This window comes from Opisthocomus hoazin, chromosome 2, assembly GCF_030867145.1.
Source record: "Opisthocomus hoazin isolate bOpiHoa1 chromosome 2, bOpiHoa1.hap1, whole genome shotgun sequence".
NCBI classification, from domain to species: Eukaryota; Metazoa; Chordata; class Aves; order Opisthocomiformes; family Opisthocomidae; genus Opisthocomus; species Opisthocomus hoazin.
Window position 1 is genome coordinate 27,047,663 of NC_134415.1, and position 17,388 is coordinate 27,065,050.

General features: G+C 38.6%; 1 protein-coding gene across 2 annotated transcripts in view; it reads left to right on the forward strand.

The window, feature by feature from the left end:
• Window positions 1-17,388, forward strand: part of PPP2R5A (protein phosphatase 2 regulatory subunit B'alpha) — a 49,077-nt gene that overhangs the window by 25,208 nt on the left and 6,481 nt on the right. The window contains exons 3-8 of one of the 2 annotated variants that reach the window (XM_009932835.2): window positions 668-769; window positions 7,342-7,434; window positions 9,722-9,852; window positions 10,065-10,124; window positions 11,346-11,454; window positions 13,883-13,936. In XM_009932835.2, coding sequence (XP_009931137.2) covers window positions 668-769; window positions 7,342-7,434; window positions 9,722-9,852; window positions 10,065-10,124; window positions 11,346-11,454; window positions 13,883-13,936 — 549 coding nt within the window. The remainder of the gene's footprint in view (window positions 1-667; window positions 770-7,341; window positions 7,435-9,721; window positions 9,853-10,064; window positions 10,125-11,345; window positions 11,455-13,882; window positions 13,937-17,388) is intronic. The other variant, XM_075412953.1, reaches the window with a different exon arrangement.

Genomic DNA, 17,388 nt, shown 5'->3' on the forward strand with positions numbered 1-17,388 from the left:
TATTTTTGGGACTGGCTGCCTTGTGTGTGAAGAGAGCTCAGTTTAAATCACAATTGGTTACAGAATCACGGAATGGTAGGGGTTGGAAGGGGCCTCTGTGGGTCATCTGGTCCAACCCCCCCTGCCGAAGCAGGGTCACCTACAGCAGGCTGCAGAGGACCTTGTCCAGGCAGGTCTTGAATATCTCCAGAGAAGGAGACTCCACAACCTCCCTGGGCAGCCTGTTCCAGTGCTCCGTCACCATTGGAGTAAAGAAGTTAGTCATACTGTAGTTGATGTTTTATAAAAAACCTCAGCTCTCGATTTCACATAGTTAAAAAATGGTATTTATAAGGGGAAACTGAAATTTTCTTTTAATTTTCATAGTTTCAGAGAAAAATTTTGACCATGTCTAGCTACAAGCCTGTAGAACAGCTGAGACAAAAATTACATTCTTATTATCATTCTTATTATTTTTGTTGGCACGTTTCAGACTTCTGGCTGTTTGGATTTGGTAGTTTTGAAAAAATAAAGTTATTATTGTGTGGGGTTTTTTTAAGCTGGTTTTTTTCATGTAATTTTAGGCTAAAAGCAGTACCTCGCTGAGCGTGGCCTGTGGAAGCATAAAAATTACATTTTTATGTATACAATTAAAACATACAATTAAATATTTTTTTTCCTCTTGCAGATTAGTTCTAATATTTTCAGAACACTTCCACCTAGTGATAACCCGGATTTTGATCCAGAAGAAGATGAACCAACTCTAGAAGCCTCATGGCCCCACATACAGGTATGGGATTTCTTTATTTTCAAGCCCTCCCTTGTAAGGTGAGAACTGTGAATGGATACTTGAATCATTTTGTGCCTTTGGTAAGAATGTCAAAATTGCTTTTATAATACAATTGAGTTTCTATACTTGGAAGGGAAAAAAGTGGTGCTTTTCTAAATGTGTATAAATGTGGCAGAATGCAAGTCTTCCAAATTGCTGAAATACTTTTGTGTTGGATGGTTTGGTTGTTTTGTTTTTTAAGCGGAATGATTGCACTGTTGAAGTGTTGAAGTATATGTATGTCTTAAAAATATATGGATATTTTAGTTAATTATGTTCTTTACTTAAGAGGCTTTTTTTCCGCACTTGAGCAACTTTTTTGTGTGATTTCAACAAATGTAGGTGGTTGTTAACAGTTTGGTTTCTTAGATGGTAACAAAAAATGGAGCAGTAGCCTTTATTTGTCTTTTGAACAAGAAATAGGTATCTCGTTGTTCTTCCCATCCTTTTTCCTCCCTGCCTGCAAAAACTTTACAATATAGGCATTGATTTGTAACAGTTGGTTAGTTATTCTATTGTTGCACTCCGGTGCCAATCTTGTGATTTTTATAACATTGCTGTATCAGTCATGTGATTGACTTGCAGTACTACTGATTTTTTTTCAATTGACTGTTAAAAGTTGAACAAACCTAAATCACGTGTAATCATACAAGTTTATATCTCAGTTAGTTCATTGCCGAATTTAAATAGGTAGTATCTGTTAAATAAAAATTACGTAGCATGTTCTAGTGGATAGAAGATGAATAGCTACCGCACATCTGCATACCATTCTCTTCCCTCTATGAAGGGAGTTAAAATGCTACTCTGTCCCTATAATATTACAGTTCAAATGTATCAACAAATGCTCTTATTTAAAAACTGGACTTTATTGGCTTTAAAAAGTACATGTTCAGGGGAGAGTATCTGAGACTTAAACTGAGTGAGAAACAAGTTACCACAAAAAATAACTCTGCAGGCTAAAGGCTGTGATAATTATTTTCTCTCTCATATATATCTGCTTCTAATTCGTAGGAGAAACGGCTATAACTGAACTAGAGCAGAGGGTTGATTTTGGAGGGATTGGAGGGTGGAAGGGCTATGCAAATATCTCTTATGGTCGGTAGTGGCATCATCTGACTTCAACATGCCCCTGTCTCTCAGGAGTAAAATTTGTAAATATTTGCTCCGTTCACTTTAGGTCATATGTAAACTTTAGTTATTTTTCTATAAAATGACTTGTGATTTCTGTGACCGGTTTACTTGTCCTTTAGGCTTGTCTAAGATAAACTGAAAGAGGTTTGTAGTCTGTGATATTATTTGAAATTTATTTTAAGTTTTTTTTCTTTGCCCTTTTCTAAATGAGTTTTGGCCAGGCTGTCTGATCATTGATTGTGGCTTTCACTCTGTTTGTGTTTTCCTCACCTTTCTTTTACAGTTCACGTCTTAATGGATGGTAGAAGACTGAGTTTGATACCTTACTAATTGCCCTCCAGAAGCACAAAGCTACTGGAAGTATCAAGTTCTGTGCATGGCGCAAGTGGGTGTGCACACCCATTTCTTGCACGCGCACGCACGCACACCCACCCAACCCCCCCCCCCCCCCCCCAATTATGATTACTTTTGGTATCGTTTAAAGAACAGCTAGGAGGAGGGTGTGTGGATGTTTTGCTGGCTGTGATTGTGATTGCTCAGTTACAAACAGATTCCAAATTCTGTCCTGATATGACAGGTAGCCAGTTTTCTGGGAGGGAAAAGAAAAAAATCTGAATCACTTCTCTGGTTGAATCTGTTGCCATTTCTCTATAAAATAACATGATAGGTAATTGCTTAGTAAGCTATCAGTGTGGGCAGTCACAACAAAAGTCTCTAGACCTTCAGTAAAGTGAGTGCTTCTTGAAAGATGTTGCTTTAAAGCAATACTCAGGATGGTTTTAACAGCCAAACCAGGCTGAACAGGCTGGCGTTAAAGCCACTGCATGTTCTGGAGCTTAGGGAGTTGCTAAATTGGTGGAATTGTTAGCTTAAAGCAGCAATGTTCTAGTGGACTCTGCAAGACAGAAGATTGAATCACTGAAGTAATAAGGAGTTGTATTTCATAGCTCTTTGACCCAAGCAGACCAATTTTGAGAACGAAAATGATTAAATCGAACAGTTCTCCCCCGATTTAGTATTTCCAATGGTAATACTTCAGTTAAACTCAAATTTGAGCATACCTGTCTCTCTAATGTTTGGGGGTTGTGTTTTTGTTTTTCAGTAGGAGCAGCCAGTGTCTGCTGTGGCTAGAATCCATTCTTGGCCCCCTAGTTGATAGTTGTTGTTGTTGTTACGCTTCTAAGTTTCCAAATATTAGCATACAGGAGAAGGGAGTAGGTGGCTATCCAGAAATGGGCATTGCAGACTGCTTCCTGAAATGCCTTGGATAAAGCTTCATGGATTTCCCAAGCATTTCCAAATTTATTTGATACCTTTCACCAGCTGTACACGTTCTATGAGCAGCGGTACTACTTACCAGGAAACCAGACAATTCTGTAAGAATCAGAACTGCATAAATACTCCTTCAGCCTACAAAACCCTGCAGTGCAGCTCAGAAGCTGGATTTTTGAGTGCTAAATTTTGTTTTTCTGAAAGCTCTTTAAGAACAATAGCAACAATCGTGGTTCTGGAATTGGATGTGTTTATATGAAGTGTTCAAATGGTGACTAATGCATACTCTCCCTGTATTAGAAATGAGACATGTAACTGGTGCACTTGTCGACGTATATTGAGAATCTTGTATTAATATTGACTTGTTCTATTTTACAGATGAGATGTACCTTGGTTTTGACCCTAATGAATTCCCTAAACTTAATCTTGGACAGCTTGTACTAAGAAGTTAGTGTTAGGCTTTAACTTAGTTCTCCTGCTTGATCTTTAGTATAGTCCCTATATCTATTCATGGAAAGAAGCCATAATTGTCCTTCCCCCCCCGTCCCTTAGAGGAAACAAAACATGCCAATTTAGTCTTCACTCATAAAAGGTGCTCTATCCCATGACAATTTTAGTGGCTCCTTCCCTCTGATCATTTTTGTGTCCCTCCTCTGGCCCTGCTCCAACAGGTCAATGTCTTTCCTCTGCTGAGGGCTCCTGAGCTGGACACAGGACTCCAGGTGGGGTCTCACCAGAGCAGAGCAGAGGGGCAGAATCACCTCCCTCGACCTGCTGGCCATGCTGCTTTTGGTGCAGCCAAAGACTCAGTTGGCCTTCTGGGCTGCAAGCACACATTGTCGGCTCCTGTCCAGCTTTTCATCCTGAAGTACCCCCAAGTCCTTTTCCTCAGGGCTGCTCTCAATCCATTCATCCCTCAGCCTATATTGATAGCAGGGGTTGCTCTGACCCAGGTGCAGGACCTTGTACTTGGCATTGTTGAACTTCTTGAGGTTCACGCAGGCCCACCTCTCCAGCTTGCCCAGGTCCCTCTGGATGGCATCCTGTCCTTCAGGCATGTTGACTGCACCTCTCAGCTTGGTGTCATCTGCAGCCTTTGACACAAATTCGTGAAGCATTCCGTATTTTTTTGCAGATAACACCAAGTTGGGTGGGAGTGTCGGTCTGCTTGAGGGTAGGAAGGCTCTGCAGAGGGATCCGGACAGGCTGAATTGATGGGCCAAGGCCAACTGTATGAGTTTCAACAAGGCCAAATGCCGGGTCCTGCACTGTGGTCACAGCAACCCCAGGCAATGCCACAGGCTTGGGGAGGAGTGGCTGGAAAGCTGGCTGGCGGAAAAGGACCTGGGGGTGTTGGTCAACATGAGCCAGCAGTGTGCCCAGGTGGCCAAGAAGGCCAACGGCATCCTGGCTTGTATCAGGAATAGTGTGACCAGCAGGAGTAGGGGAGGTGATTGTGCCTCTATACTCGGTGCTGTTGAGGCCGCACCTGGAGTACTGTGTTCAGTTTTGGGCCCCTCACTAAAAGAAGGACATTGAGGTGCTGGAGCGTGTCCAGAGAAGGGCAACGAGGCTGGTGAGGGGTCTAGAGAACAAGTGTTATGAGGAGCTGCTGAGGAAGCTGGGGCTGTTTAACCTGGAGAAGAGGAGGCTGAGGGGGAACCTTATTGCTCTCTACAACTACCTGAAAGGAGGTTGTGGTGAGGCAGGCATTGGTCTCTTCTCCCAGGTAACTAGCAATAGGACGAGAGGCAATGGCCTCAAGCTGCACCAGGGGAAGTTCAGACTGGATATTAGGAAAAATTTCTTTACTGAAAGAGCAGTCAGACATTGGAACAGGCTGCCCAGGGAGGTGGTTGAGTCCACATCCCTGGAGATGTTCAAAAAACGTGTAGATGTGGCACTTCGGGATACGGTTTAGCAGGCATGGTGTGGTGTTGGGTGGATGGCTGGACTTGATGATCTTAGAGGTCTTTTCCAGCCTATGATTCTATGATTTTATCCCAGTGTCTATGTCATTGATGAAGATACTAAACAGCCATGGTTGATGTCTTTTGAAGACAGAGGGTAGAGTATGGAAATATTTAAAATTATATTAGTGGATTGTCTGTTACCAAGCTTGTAAAAAGTTTGTCCTATGTTGCCTATTGTGCAACTGTGTGCTATTGTGTTTATGCACAAGAAGAAAAATTAGGGCTGTGCAGGGAAGCTTGGGTTTTAACACAGTTCTGTTACATTAAATTTGTATACATTTGAACTGAAAAGCTCTTGTTACAGTCTGTCAGAGGAGAAGTGTCCTGGTTTTGACTGGGATAGAGTTAATTTTCCTCCCAGTAGCTGCTGTGTTTTGGATTTAGGACAAGAAGAATGTTGATAGCACTGATTTTTTTAGTTGTTGCTATGAAATCAAGGACTATTTGCAGTTTCTCATATTCAGCTAATGAGGAGGTGTACAGGAGCTGGGAGGGAGCACAGCCAGGCAGCGAGCCCAAGCTGGCCAGTGGAAATATTCCATACCATAGACATTGTGCTCAGTTTATGAATGGGGGTTGGCTGGGCAGGCATGGATTCTTTTTCTTCTGGGAGTTCAGACTTTTCCATGCGTTTGGTCTTTTTTTGGGGAGTTCCACAAAATGCGCAAGTTTCATGTTCCGCGATTGCTGCTCGGGGACTGGCTGTGTATCAGTCACCAGCCAGTGAGAGAAACTGTATTGTGTATAGCTTGCTTTGCATATTCATTATTAGTAGTAGTATTTCCTTTGACTTATAGAACTGTCTTTGTTTCAACCCACGAGTTTTACCTTTTGTCCGTTCTCCTCCCCATCCCACTGGGGGCAAGGGGAGGGGTGAGTGAGCGGCCTCTGGTGCTGAGTTGCCAGCTGCTGAGTTAAACCATGACAGAGTGAGGGGGAACTTGTGTTTCTGAGCTTCCACTTTGCGGAAACAGCATACCCTCCTTGAGGCTATGTGGAAGTAACTGTCATCTCAAGTGTTCTAGATAAAAAGTACTTATTGTCAAGCATTTCTCTCAAGTGAACTTCATAATTACAATCATGAATTACTCAGAGTTTAAGAAGTACTCTTAGTGGTAGTAGTTGAAATACATGCCTGTGAGTATGAACATAGCTCCATGTAGGTTTTATTTAGAAGTCCAGTCAGTGATGTCATTATGTATCTAAATTGCATTTTAGTATTATTACTAATCAGTTGTTTCACTAACATGGAATTAAGAAATAGGCATTGAGAACATAAGCAGCCCTGAATGTATCTAAACGTAAGACATCTTTCCTCTCAATTCTGTCTTAGTTAAGAGATGCCTTATGCATATTTTATAAATTTGGCCTTGTTATGGAAGTAGAGTATTTTCTGTCTTGGACTTCTGATGACCAACAAAATACAGGACTTATTCTCTGGCTTCTTCATGCCTCTCTCTGGTACCTCAGACCCTCACTAGCTCCATCTCCAGTCTGTTTTTCCATTTGTGGACATTGTGGGATCATAGCAAATGGGGACTTGAACTCAATAGAAATAGTATACTACGAAATACAAAGGATGTTGAAGATCAGTCTGCAGAGGGTCCTGTTGCTTGAATTGGGTGCCCAGGATATAGAAACCAAATGTTAAGCTGAGCTATTAAGTTTCTGTGTATTCATTCAGCTTTTTAATATGACTTCTCATTTTTTGAGTTTGCAGCTGAAACCTAATTTCAGGAACACTTACTTAGCAGACTTTTCTTCATCTGTTTAAGGAATTATGTGATGTTAGAGCACTTAATTTTACCCTCGGTGCTGAGAAGTGTTTGGTAAATTATTTCGACACAATAAATTCTTAATATAGTAGGAAATCTGAATATGTGTAATACTTAAAACTTGTTTCTTCTCTAATACTGGTATTTTCAGTAGATTATTTATTAAGCTTTGACTCTTTTGGGAATTAAAGTGTTCTTGATACTTATTGTAATTCTTTCCGTAAATTCTGGTAGAGGCTGCGATTAAGCAGCAGTGTATTAGGCTTCAGTTTCCTTTTGTACCTTTTAAGCATGTGAATAATGACTTTGTGGTAGTGATGGGGCTGAGATCTGTGTTACGGTGTACTTACTAACTTCAACATTTTCATTTCAATGTTTGTAGTTGGTGTATGAATTTTTCCTGAGGTTTTTGGAGAGCCCAGATTTTCAGCCTAGCATTGCAAAGCGATATATTGACCAGAAATTTGTACAGCAGGTAAGTACAGAGCTTTCCCACTTCCAGATTTAAAGATCATCTCTCAAGCTTAACTTGCCAGATGACTGTACAGCCAAGGAGATATTAAAGCTTTCATGCTGACAGCGGATTAAATTTTGGTTGTTCCAACAGTGTTTTCTGCCAAACACTAGACAAACAGCACATCACACCACACAGGCTATATGTAATTAGTAACTCCAGAAACACTTCGTTTTCAGATATCAACCTCAGTGCTTTGCAATGCAAGGTGTTTGTAATTTGTAAATGCAAGTTGTGTTTTTAATGATTTGTAACTTACTTCCAGTCAGATCAGCAATGTGCTGATTAAATTCTTGTAGTGCTTTTGTGTTTGGGTTTTTTTATCAATTTATCATGGGAGAACTTACTTTTTTCCTGTAAAAAGATCATGTACTTATTGTATGTGAAATTTGTTCCAACATCTGTTAACGTGACTAGGTAGTGTCATTCTCTTTACTATCGTGTCTTAACCGCAGAAGGAGAATCAAGTAAGAAAGTACATGCTTCACCATGCAAAGTAACTATGAGCAAGAAGTGAAGTGAGCTTTCAATTTAAGTATAACTTCTCAAGGAATTAGGCTGTAGAATACTATAACAATTTTTGTCCAAGGTTATCTCGCTGGGGATTTTTTTTTTACCATGTCAAAATACTTGTTTGTCAAGGAAAATCTCAGGATCTGAAGAGTGACTGCTGGCAGGTCATCACAGTACAGCAATGGAAAGTAAAAACATAGATGGACGCTTTCCCTCCCCACCTTCAATGACTGCATTTAACTTCCACTTGTATGGTTTTACTGTTCTTGTTTAGAGGTTTTTCCCTCTTCTCTGCTTTATTGGCCTTTCCTATAAAATTTAGGCCTGAAGCTGCTGCTGAACTATTGGCTGTGGGTATCCAGTTTACTCATTGACCCGTGGTTCTTAAGAGCCATGTTGCAGAGTTTCAGTTCTTGACATTTCACTTGATCTTTCTCTAGAGTACAAGAAAGACAATGCAATGAACAGCTAGCTGTATATGGAAAAATAGTGGAGTACTGACCCTGAGAAATGCATTCTAAATATAAAAATGAAATGAGCCTGAACAAAGTTCCTGAACAGCTGTTTCCAGTCCCCTATGCTGCTTGGTGTAGACATACCTAAAGCTCACAGACCCGGGCTGAGCAGGAGACTGTAGTGACTGCTGGAGCTAAGTTACAAAATCGTTCAGTGCAGTTAGCATTTCTGAATATGCTCTCACTTGGAGATGCAGGGAAAAAAATCCCAAACTTAAAATAATGGTCTGTAATGGAATTTGAGTATCTTTTGATATCTTCAAGCGAGTATGGTCTTTTCTGTATCCTTGGAAAACTTTCTATGAGAAAAAATGTGTGGAAAATCTTGCTAGCTTATTGCGGCATTTAGTCCTTATTAGCAGAGAATCAGTTAATGATTACATACCTTATGCTTATTTTATAACACAGCCCCCCCAATATTCAGTCATTAATTGTGAAATTTCTTGTATAGGAACAAAACCAAGCATGCTCACCACCCAGAATGTATGAGGAAAATGGGGGGGGGGGGGGGGGGGTGGGGTGTGAAAGGTGTGTGTTTAAAAAAAAAAAAAAAAAGAAAAGGGGAAGGGTGGAAATACTAGTGGTAAATTTGGACAGAAATGAACCAACTTCTACTTGCAATGATATTTTTTTCTATTTTTTTCCCAATGGCTCATTTTTAACGCATTATCATTCTATTAAATGTATCTCTCCCTCTTCTCCCCCTGAGGAAATGTGCGTGAGTCTTATCATCTACTTAGCCTGCAAAATGATTCTGCAAAGAATTATACTTTTGCTTAACCTTCAAGACACAAGTAGCTTTTTGAGATGAGTAGTACAGGATTTTAATTAAGAAATTGTAAATATCTGACACATAGTTGATTCATTCTGATTTCTTAAAGACCAAGTGTAAACCACTTGCCTAAGGTTTGATTATCTCATTCTCACAATTTCCGCTTTACTTTGATAGTGCAGTAGTTGTTGGAATGGCTTTGATATCTGTTGTATGCAGACTTTCGAAGGGAATGAAGCTACTGAGTTGTTTTTTTTTTTTAGAAAATAATCAGCTTTATTAAAAATCTAATTTTGTAAATATGATACTGATATCCAAACAAAATTTTTGGTTAAACTGATTGTAATTTTTCTAATATAAACCTGTAAATTAAAGATAAAATTTGAATCAGTAACATAACAAAATTTAAGTCTTTCAAAAGTAATACTTATCAATTCGATTTTTAAAGTTGTTGGAGCTCTTTGATAGTGAAGACCCACGAGAACGTGATTTCCTAAAGACAGTTCTTCATCGAATTTACGGAAAATTCCTTGGTTTAAGAGCATTCATCAGGAAACAGATTAACAACATTTTCCTCAGGTATGCTGTGTATGTATGCGTGTGTTGACTGGGTTGAGGAGTATTTTCTCTTGACTTCATGGTCTGCGTCTGTAGTGATTTACCGTTGAAGTAAAAGACCTGGTTTTGATCTGTGATCTGGCTTTCAAATATTTCTAGTTATTAAAGGTTATTTCTTTGGAATCTATGATCCTCTGTTTTGATTTTTGATGGTTGCCTTATTTCTGTGACAGGTTTATATATGAAACGGAGCACTTCAATGGTGTTGCTGAACTTCTTGAGATATTAGGAAGGTAAGTTTTATCTGACACAGAAAAAATACAAAATCTTGTTTTGAGTGCTTCAGCTTTCTTGCTTTGGGAATGGAGAGAGGGAAAGAGAATTATTACAGTAACTAGTGATGAAGTGCAGTCACTGATATAATCTAATACTGTCTGGGTTACCATGTGAATATCAAATTAGGATATAGAGTATAAATTATCCTTTTTCGGTGCAGGTTTTAAAGATGACTGACAAAATATTTCTCAAAGGTCCTTGTTTGTCAGGAATATTTACTCTTGCTTATCTTATCTCTGATAGATGAGTTGTTCTTTGATTCACAAAATGAATGTTAACTTTTGCCCTCATGCTGAATGAAATGCTTTAATCTTTAGCAGGCTGTTTTTCTTTAAATTCTATTCAGAACAGCCTTGTAAGTGCTAGATTTTTTTAGTTATCGTTTTTGACATCAGTTCACTAATATAATTTTTAACTTTGAAGTTTTTTGTGATAGCATTTTACTGTTTTTCTAAAACTGTCACATATTTCACAGTAGAAAATTTTATAAATATTACTGGTCTAACTGAAAATCCAAAGATTGTGAAACTTGTGGAACAAGTTTTCATTAAAATCAAGTAAAAGGGGCACCATTATTTGCTCAGATTTATCTAAAATCTAGCAAGGGGGGAGGAACCACAACCTTTTCCTGAAGGACTTTTGTCTGTTCTACGACAACTCTTTAAATAAGATAATTGAATCAATGAGACAACTTATTAACTTGGTTTTTGGAGGAAAACATTGTTCAGCAATCTCAAAACAAATGTTCAAACTGCAGTGTTAAAATAGTTCAAAATTTTATGCAGTCTATGTCTTTTTTTCTCTGCAAGTTGCTAGTGGTTGTGGGTGAAATGGATCAGCGTCCTGATGCATCTGTCTAAGCTTTACGATTATACAGCTAGACTTACTGTAGATGATCTTACTTAATGGAGGTCACAATAAAAATAATTCAGCTCATCTAATGAGTATTATTTGACTTCTACTATGGTTCTCTGGTATTCCTACCAAAAGTCTAAAACTTGCATGATACCAACACTTTAAAGGTTGTGCGTATGTAGAGCTATTTCATGGCTTCAAAATAATCACGTTTAGAAATTGAATCAGAAATGGAGTGTCTCTTGAATTTACAGAAATTCTTGACTTGCTAGGAAAAAAATATTTTTTTAATAAAAATAAATCCTGCTTATTCATGTTTTCAGTATTATCAATGGTTTTGCACTGCCACTGAAAGCAGAACACAAACAGTTCCTTATGAAAGTTCTGATTCCCATGCATACTGCAAAGGGATTAGCTTTGTTTCATGCGCAGGTAAGCTTTTGCCTATTTTTAAGAATGGTGGGGTTTTTTGTATTTCATTTGAAACTAATGACATTTAAAGCAGCATGTGTTGTAATATCAATATTCCAAAATATTTGCAAATTCAGTCACTTTTTTTTAAAAGATCTTACAGATCTTGTGTCTAAATGTTAATTTCAACATCATATTCAGCATATATTAAAAATGAAAGAATATGACAGCGAGTCAAAGTCATGTCAACTGAAGTGGGAAGCTTTTTTTGCTTTCTAGTCGTGTCACACTTTAAGCTTCATTTAATCCCAGGACCTTGTGCTGTTATCACTTCCTTTATGTAACCTAAATGCTGTGTGTAAAGGAACCTGGAGTATGGCCAGGTACTTATTTCAGAAATGCTTTTTTATTTCTAAAACCATTCCTGTGATGGGGAGGGGAGGAGAATGTTCGATATAAATGGCAGAAGTGTATAGTAGCTCTCTGGATCAGCTAGAGATTATGTAGATCCATGACGTGCTGTCAGAATGCTTTAGTTCTTCATTTGACTGCCATTCTCATACTTTGCACAGACATTTAGCGTTTTATTTGAGGAACAATGTGTGTCCTTTCCAGACATATGGCACTTCAATATTGAATACATTTGATGCAAACTTGCGGTAATTCTGCTGTGGCTAATTAAAAACTTGCCTTGTTAACTGAGCTCACTAATACAGCTCCTTGTAGACTCAAGATACAAGGAAATGAGTTTCTAATTAAAGTGAAATCGTTATGACTATGTAGCCTACAAACAGGATCAAGTCAAGAGCTGAGTTAATTCCCAATTTTCATATAAAGTTTTAATTTAATTAAATCACTTGTCTTTGTGGTTTATTGCTATGCAATAGGCCGCTCCATGCAAGGGGCCAGTCACTTGCCAAAGGTATTCTCTCATAGATCAGTACAGCAAGCCATCTTTTTTTTCTATGGTATGTTTAATCCAGTTCATCAGTACCCAGAAGGGTCCTATTAATTCAGCTGTACTGCATACCTGAAAGTAGCATTTGGTTTGCTGACCAGGCTGCTCATCTATCCCTTCGTAAACCACTAGTGCCATGTGCAGTTTCAGCACTGTTTGTTTCTGGCTTTGTATCATCCTGGAGGTGTAAACCAGCATTAAAGCTGCTTTGCAGTCAGGAGTGGCCTGCTTGCTTTGTTGCGACAATACATATTTGGCCTACCCTTAAAGTTAAAGCCTTGAAGCTGAATGAAGTTTGAGCCTTTGTGTCTTTGAACAATAAAGCATTACTGTACTATATATATATATATAATGGGATTTTATGAGATTCATGTGTGACATTTATTATTTTTTGAATCTACACATACATATCCGTAGCCTAAGAGTAAAAGAAATAAATTAGACCTGTTGCAATTACAGCATTGTAATTATCTGCATCAGGGTAACAGATTTTTTTTTTTTTTAAAAAAAAAAAAAGGAAAGGTAATGCTTGAATTCAAGCATCCTAAGTATTGAAACATACAAGTAATGCATGTAAATAATTTTCGTCTTTGCCTTATTGTGAGATGAAAAATACTGTGGCTTCTTAAAATTAGCCTTAATGGAATCTGGGATTGTAACTACTTTAGTAATAGGATTATTGTATGGTTTGTGGGTTAGAGGTATGATTGTTTAGTTACTTAACTATATGCTGAGTAACTAAACAATAAGTAGGTATATAACCTATAATATCTGTTTGACCTGAGAAGACTCCTGGACAGAAATCACTAGAGGCTGAGAGAGCATGCTGGTGGCTTAATCACATTATGCTTGTCCCACTTCATACACCCTTCCAGAGGCATTTGTTGTTGGCCATTGCTGGGTGGACAGATGCTGCCTGCTCTCTTATGGCCATGTAAATATGTTAAAATTCTTTTATCTGTAATCTTAACACTGAATGTTGCGTGCTGTAGATCACAGAATCACAGAATAGTAGGGGTAGATGTCTAGTACTTGGGCAATGTGTGCTCAGTCAAACCTGTTTTAAAACAACCTTTTTTTTGACTAAAAGTATCACTTTTTTACCCCAATATAGATGTTTGAAAATTATAGCTTTGTAATGTTAATACAGGAACTGATGTTGAGAAAAATCTTTTGGGATACTGGATGTAAGTTAGGGAAATAAACTGTCAAGCTTAAATAATTTTCTACTAGAATGAAGAAAAAAAAAAAAAAAAGGAAGATTTTTGGTATGTGAGAAGTTTTTGTAAGATAGAGTAGGCCTGTGTATCTTGCTGCTTTAATTGCTATTTTTTTTTAGTCTGGAAGAATTTAAAATGGCTCTGTAAAGGTGTATTGAGTTGGGTTCCCCTCCAGGATCTGAAGTGCTTCCATTATAGGCTGTGATAATCAGTTATGCTGCAAATAAACAGTGTCTGTTGAAACTAAATAATCATATGACTTACATTCTAGCTCGCCTATTGTGTTGTACAGTTCCTGGAAAAAGATACAACTTTAACAGAGCCCGTAAGTGTTTTTCAGTTGAATGTTTTTCTATTTTTAATTTCAACTAAATACTTCAGTGAAACTTGTTAGGATTGTTAGCAGTGCTATCTGCTATCTTGATTAATGATCCATAGGTGTGTTTTTTGGAAAAAAAAAAAAAATCTAGAACAGTGAAGAAAATTCTGGGTTTGAAAGGGCAGTTATCTCTTGATCTGTGACCAAGATAGAGCACAAATTTAAATAAAACTTTGAACAACTGATATAATGCAAATTAGCTCATATAAGAAAGCATATAACAACTGTATTCCATCCCGGTAAGAACTAAAATTTTGATATTTTTGGTGCTGATGGCTTGGCCTAGCCACTGCATAAAGCTGAAATATTTTAGGGAATAAACAATCCCAAAATAAAAGTTGGAAACAATAACAACGCTTTATTTAGACAGAAAGAACTCTGAAATTCCAAATGTGATGTTTCTGTTCTGTCTCTTCAGTTACTGGGGTGCCTCTTGGCAGTTATAATACAGGTGCTTCAGGCATCAGTGGCTTTTGCCAGACTGAGTCTCCTGTGATACATATTGACAGCTCAGCTAAAAAGGGGTTTGCAGCACTTCATGCAAGGGCTTTGGCAGTGCCCATAAAGAAGAATGCAGGCTCAGGGCAATGTAGCAGCTCATGGGGACACAGACTGATGTCAGCCCAGATAGAACAGAAAATGGCTTTTGTAGAACAACCAGAAATCTTTCTGTTAGGTGTATGTTGATATTTAAATACTTTATCCCTTTTTGCGACAGAAAAACAAACAGCTTATGCAAAATCTAATTATTTCTATAAAGAAAAAAGATAAACAGCTTTGTGGGAACAATGTAGATCTTCACCACTCTTTCAGTGGAAGCTTGTTTTCTGCACAGCCACTGAAGTATTGATGTTCCCCATGAGAAGACAGCTTCTTCTGTAGGTGGTGGAAGGTGGGAGACCTGACTGTCTATAAATTTGCCTTGTCTGCTTGAAGCCTCTTCTTTCCACTTGTACTGCAGTGTTGGCAGCTACACTGGCCAATAAGCTTATTTTGCTGGGTAGGGCTAGGAGAAAGGAATTGCATAAGCCTTATTTCTTAAGCCAAGCAATAAAACAATCCAGGCATTTCTACAGTCGATATGTGAGCAGAAAATGTGTAGTATTACATAAAAACCTGCAAGATTGAATGAAGTGACAACGTGACAAAGTCAGAACTTCCTGATACGCGTTTAGAGAACTGTGATGCAGGTTCCAAGCCCAAACTTTGAAGCGAGAAGGAAGAGCTTTTTGAAGTAGGGGTTCCGTAGTGCGATTCTGAGACTTCATCTGCACTGTAGTATACACAGTTCTAGCCGCCTCTGAATCAGTAAAGCTGAATTCAGAATGGGGAAGATACAAGAACTCACTGAAGAGTCACTGCCTGTGCTTGCTTTGGTCCTTACTCCGAGCATATAGTAACATCGGCTTTATAAAGGAGTAAAAGTTAATAAGATGATAAGAAGTGAAGCTTTAAGAAACTTTCTGAAATGCTTGAGAAGTATATATTAAAATTTGGGGCAACTGATGAGATAGCATTTGGAAATTTTTTTGGGCTTTAGGTCAAGTAATATTTTAAGAACACCATCAGAAGGCTGTCTTCAGGAGTACCTTACTGTTATTTTTCTGGCAGGAATTGTCACTCAGGGTCAGTTTAGAGGAAATTCAATCCGAGGTCTTGTAACTATGGTAGTCTGCCTTAGGTCAGTCCTGATGTTTGCGAAGCTGACAAGAAGAGTGTGTTACCTAACCCTGCTAAGTGCAATGGCCTTTACATTGAAGAAATCAGGCTAAGCATGCAGGCCTTACATGTAAGATAAGTTTTCTAGCAGGTGCTTGCGGTTGTAAGTCACTTCATGGGAATTTTGTAGCTCAGGGAGAGTTATTATGAGTTGTGTGTAGTAAGAGCAGGAAGATTTCAGATCTGCATTCATGTTGAATATTTCTTTGAATAAAATCTTTGAACATAAATGTGCATGTATCAGCTGTTTAATATGAAAGCATTGTCAAGCTGGAAACTGATACTCTCTCTGAGGATCAACGTCTCTTGTTGAGGTCTGCAGTGTTTTACTGGGAACATGTTATTTCTTCATCAAGTTGAGGATATGAGTCTGGGTAGCGAAGTATATTCAACTCTCTTACAATAACAAGTGCTGGAAACTGGACTCTTCCAGCTAACTCAGTTTTATGCTTTTGAGACCAGTAAATTCATGCTTCAGTTAAGGGTGTATGGCAGGTCTCACAGCTTTTCTTTGGCAAATATGCTTGTCTGAAATTTTTTGGCTTACTTGCATTGTTCTGGGGGAAGGGAAGGTATCGGCAGAATAAGTTATTATACCTGTAAATGTTTGTGTTTGTTCTTTAAAAATACAAAATCTCAGTAGTATATAACTGAGTCATTCAGTTACGAGCTACTTAACAGAAAATGGCCCTAGATTTAAAGTGTATTTACAGAGAGTACTTTAGTGAATCTAGAGAAAGAAGTGTAATTAGTTCATCCAAGTCTGACTCCTTGAGGGTGGGGGAGAAGTGGGTGAGTGAAGAACTGCCAGATCAGGTAGCTGCAGTGCAAGGAGGGGAGCTCAAAATTCCTCCTCACCCCGCTGACCATGCGGTCTGCCCCAGCTCCTCCACTGTGTCGGAGGAGGCCAGATCCGTACCAGCTGAGCAGTTCAGCTGTCGGGTGAGGGCAATGCTATTTCCGTTGTCTGGAGCTTTCAGCCAGCTAGGGAGAACTGTATGCTCAAGAGTCTGTAAGGAATCTGGTCTTTCCTTGTAACTTGCTTTCTTTTTGTGGGTTCGAGCATAGGACTTTACCAGCTGCCTGAGGTTTCTGCACTTCCTCGGGTCATTTGAAGCGACATTCAGTTTTGTCATAGGAGGATATGTGTGTATCCTAGGATAAAGACTTGTGGGCACTTAAAATCATGTTAACTTTTTCTCTGGAAAGTCACTTTTGATAGTACACATAGTTGTGAATAAAACAGCCAGCTGGGAAGCTGGGAAAAAAAAAAAATCAACATGACAAAAGTCAAATATGGAAGGTATTCAGGTAGTTGAGGAAGTTTTACAGTTGGATATGATCAATTAGGTGCTGTTGTATCATACAAATAGAGGTCCTTTCCTCAGAATGAAAGTTTGTAGGCTCTGAGAACATTCTGCTTCCAAAACATGCAGTTATGGGGTTGGGTTTTTTTTAGCCAGCATGAATTTCGTAATTTAGATGCCATGTCAGATGTTTGTTTCTAGGAAACAGGCCCCCAGCCTTTGTTTGTTGTGCTCCTTCCTCTTGGCGGCTGTACTTTCTAATTAACTTTCCAGAAGGCTTTTTTCCAGTCTTGTGTAAGGTAGTTTCCAGTGCAGATACTGGAATATTTTTTTTCTCTCTAAGTTCACATCTTTTTCAGTTTGTAGGCTTAA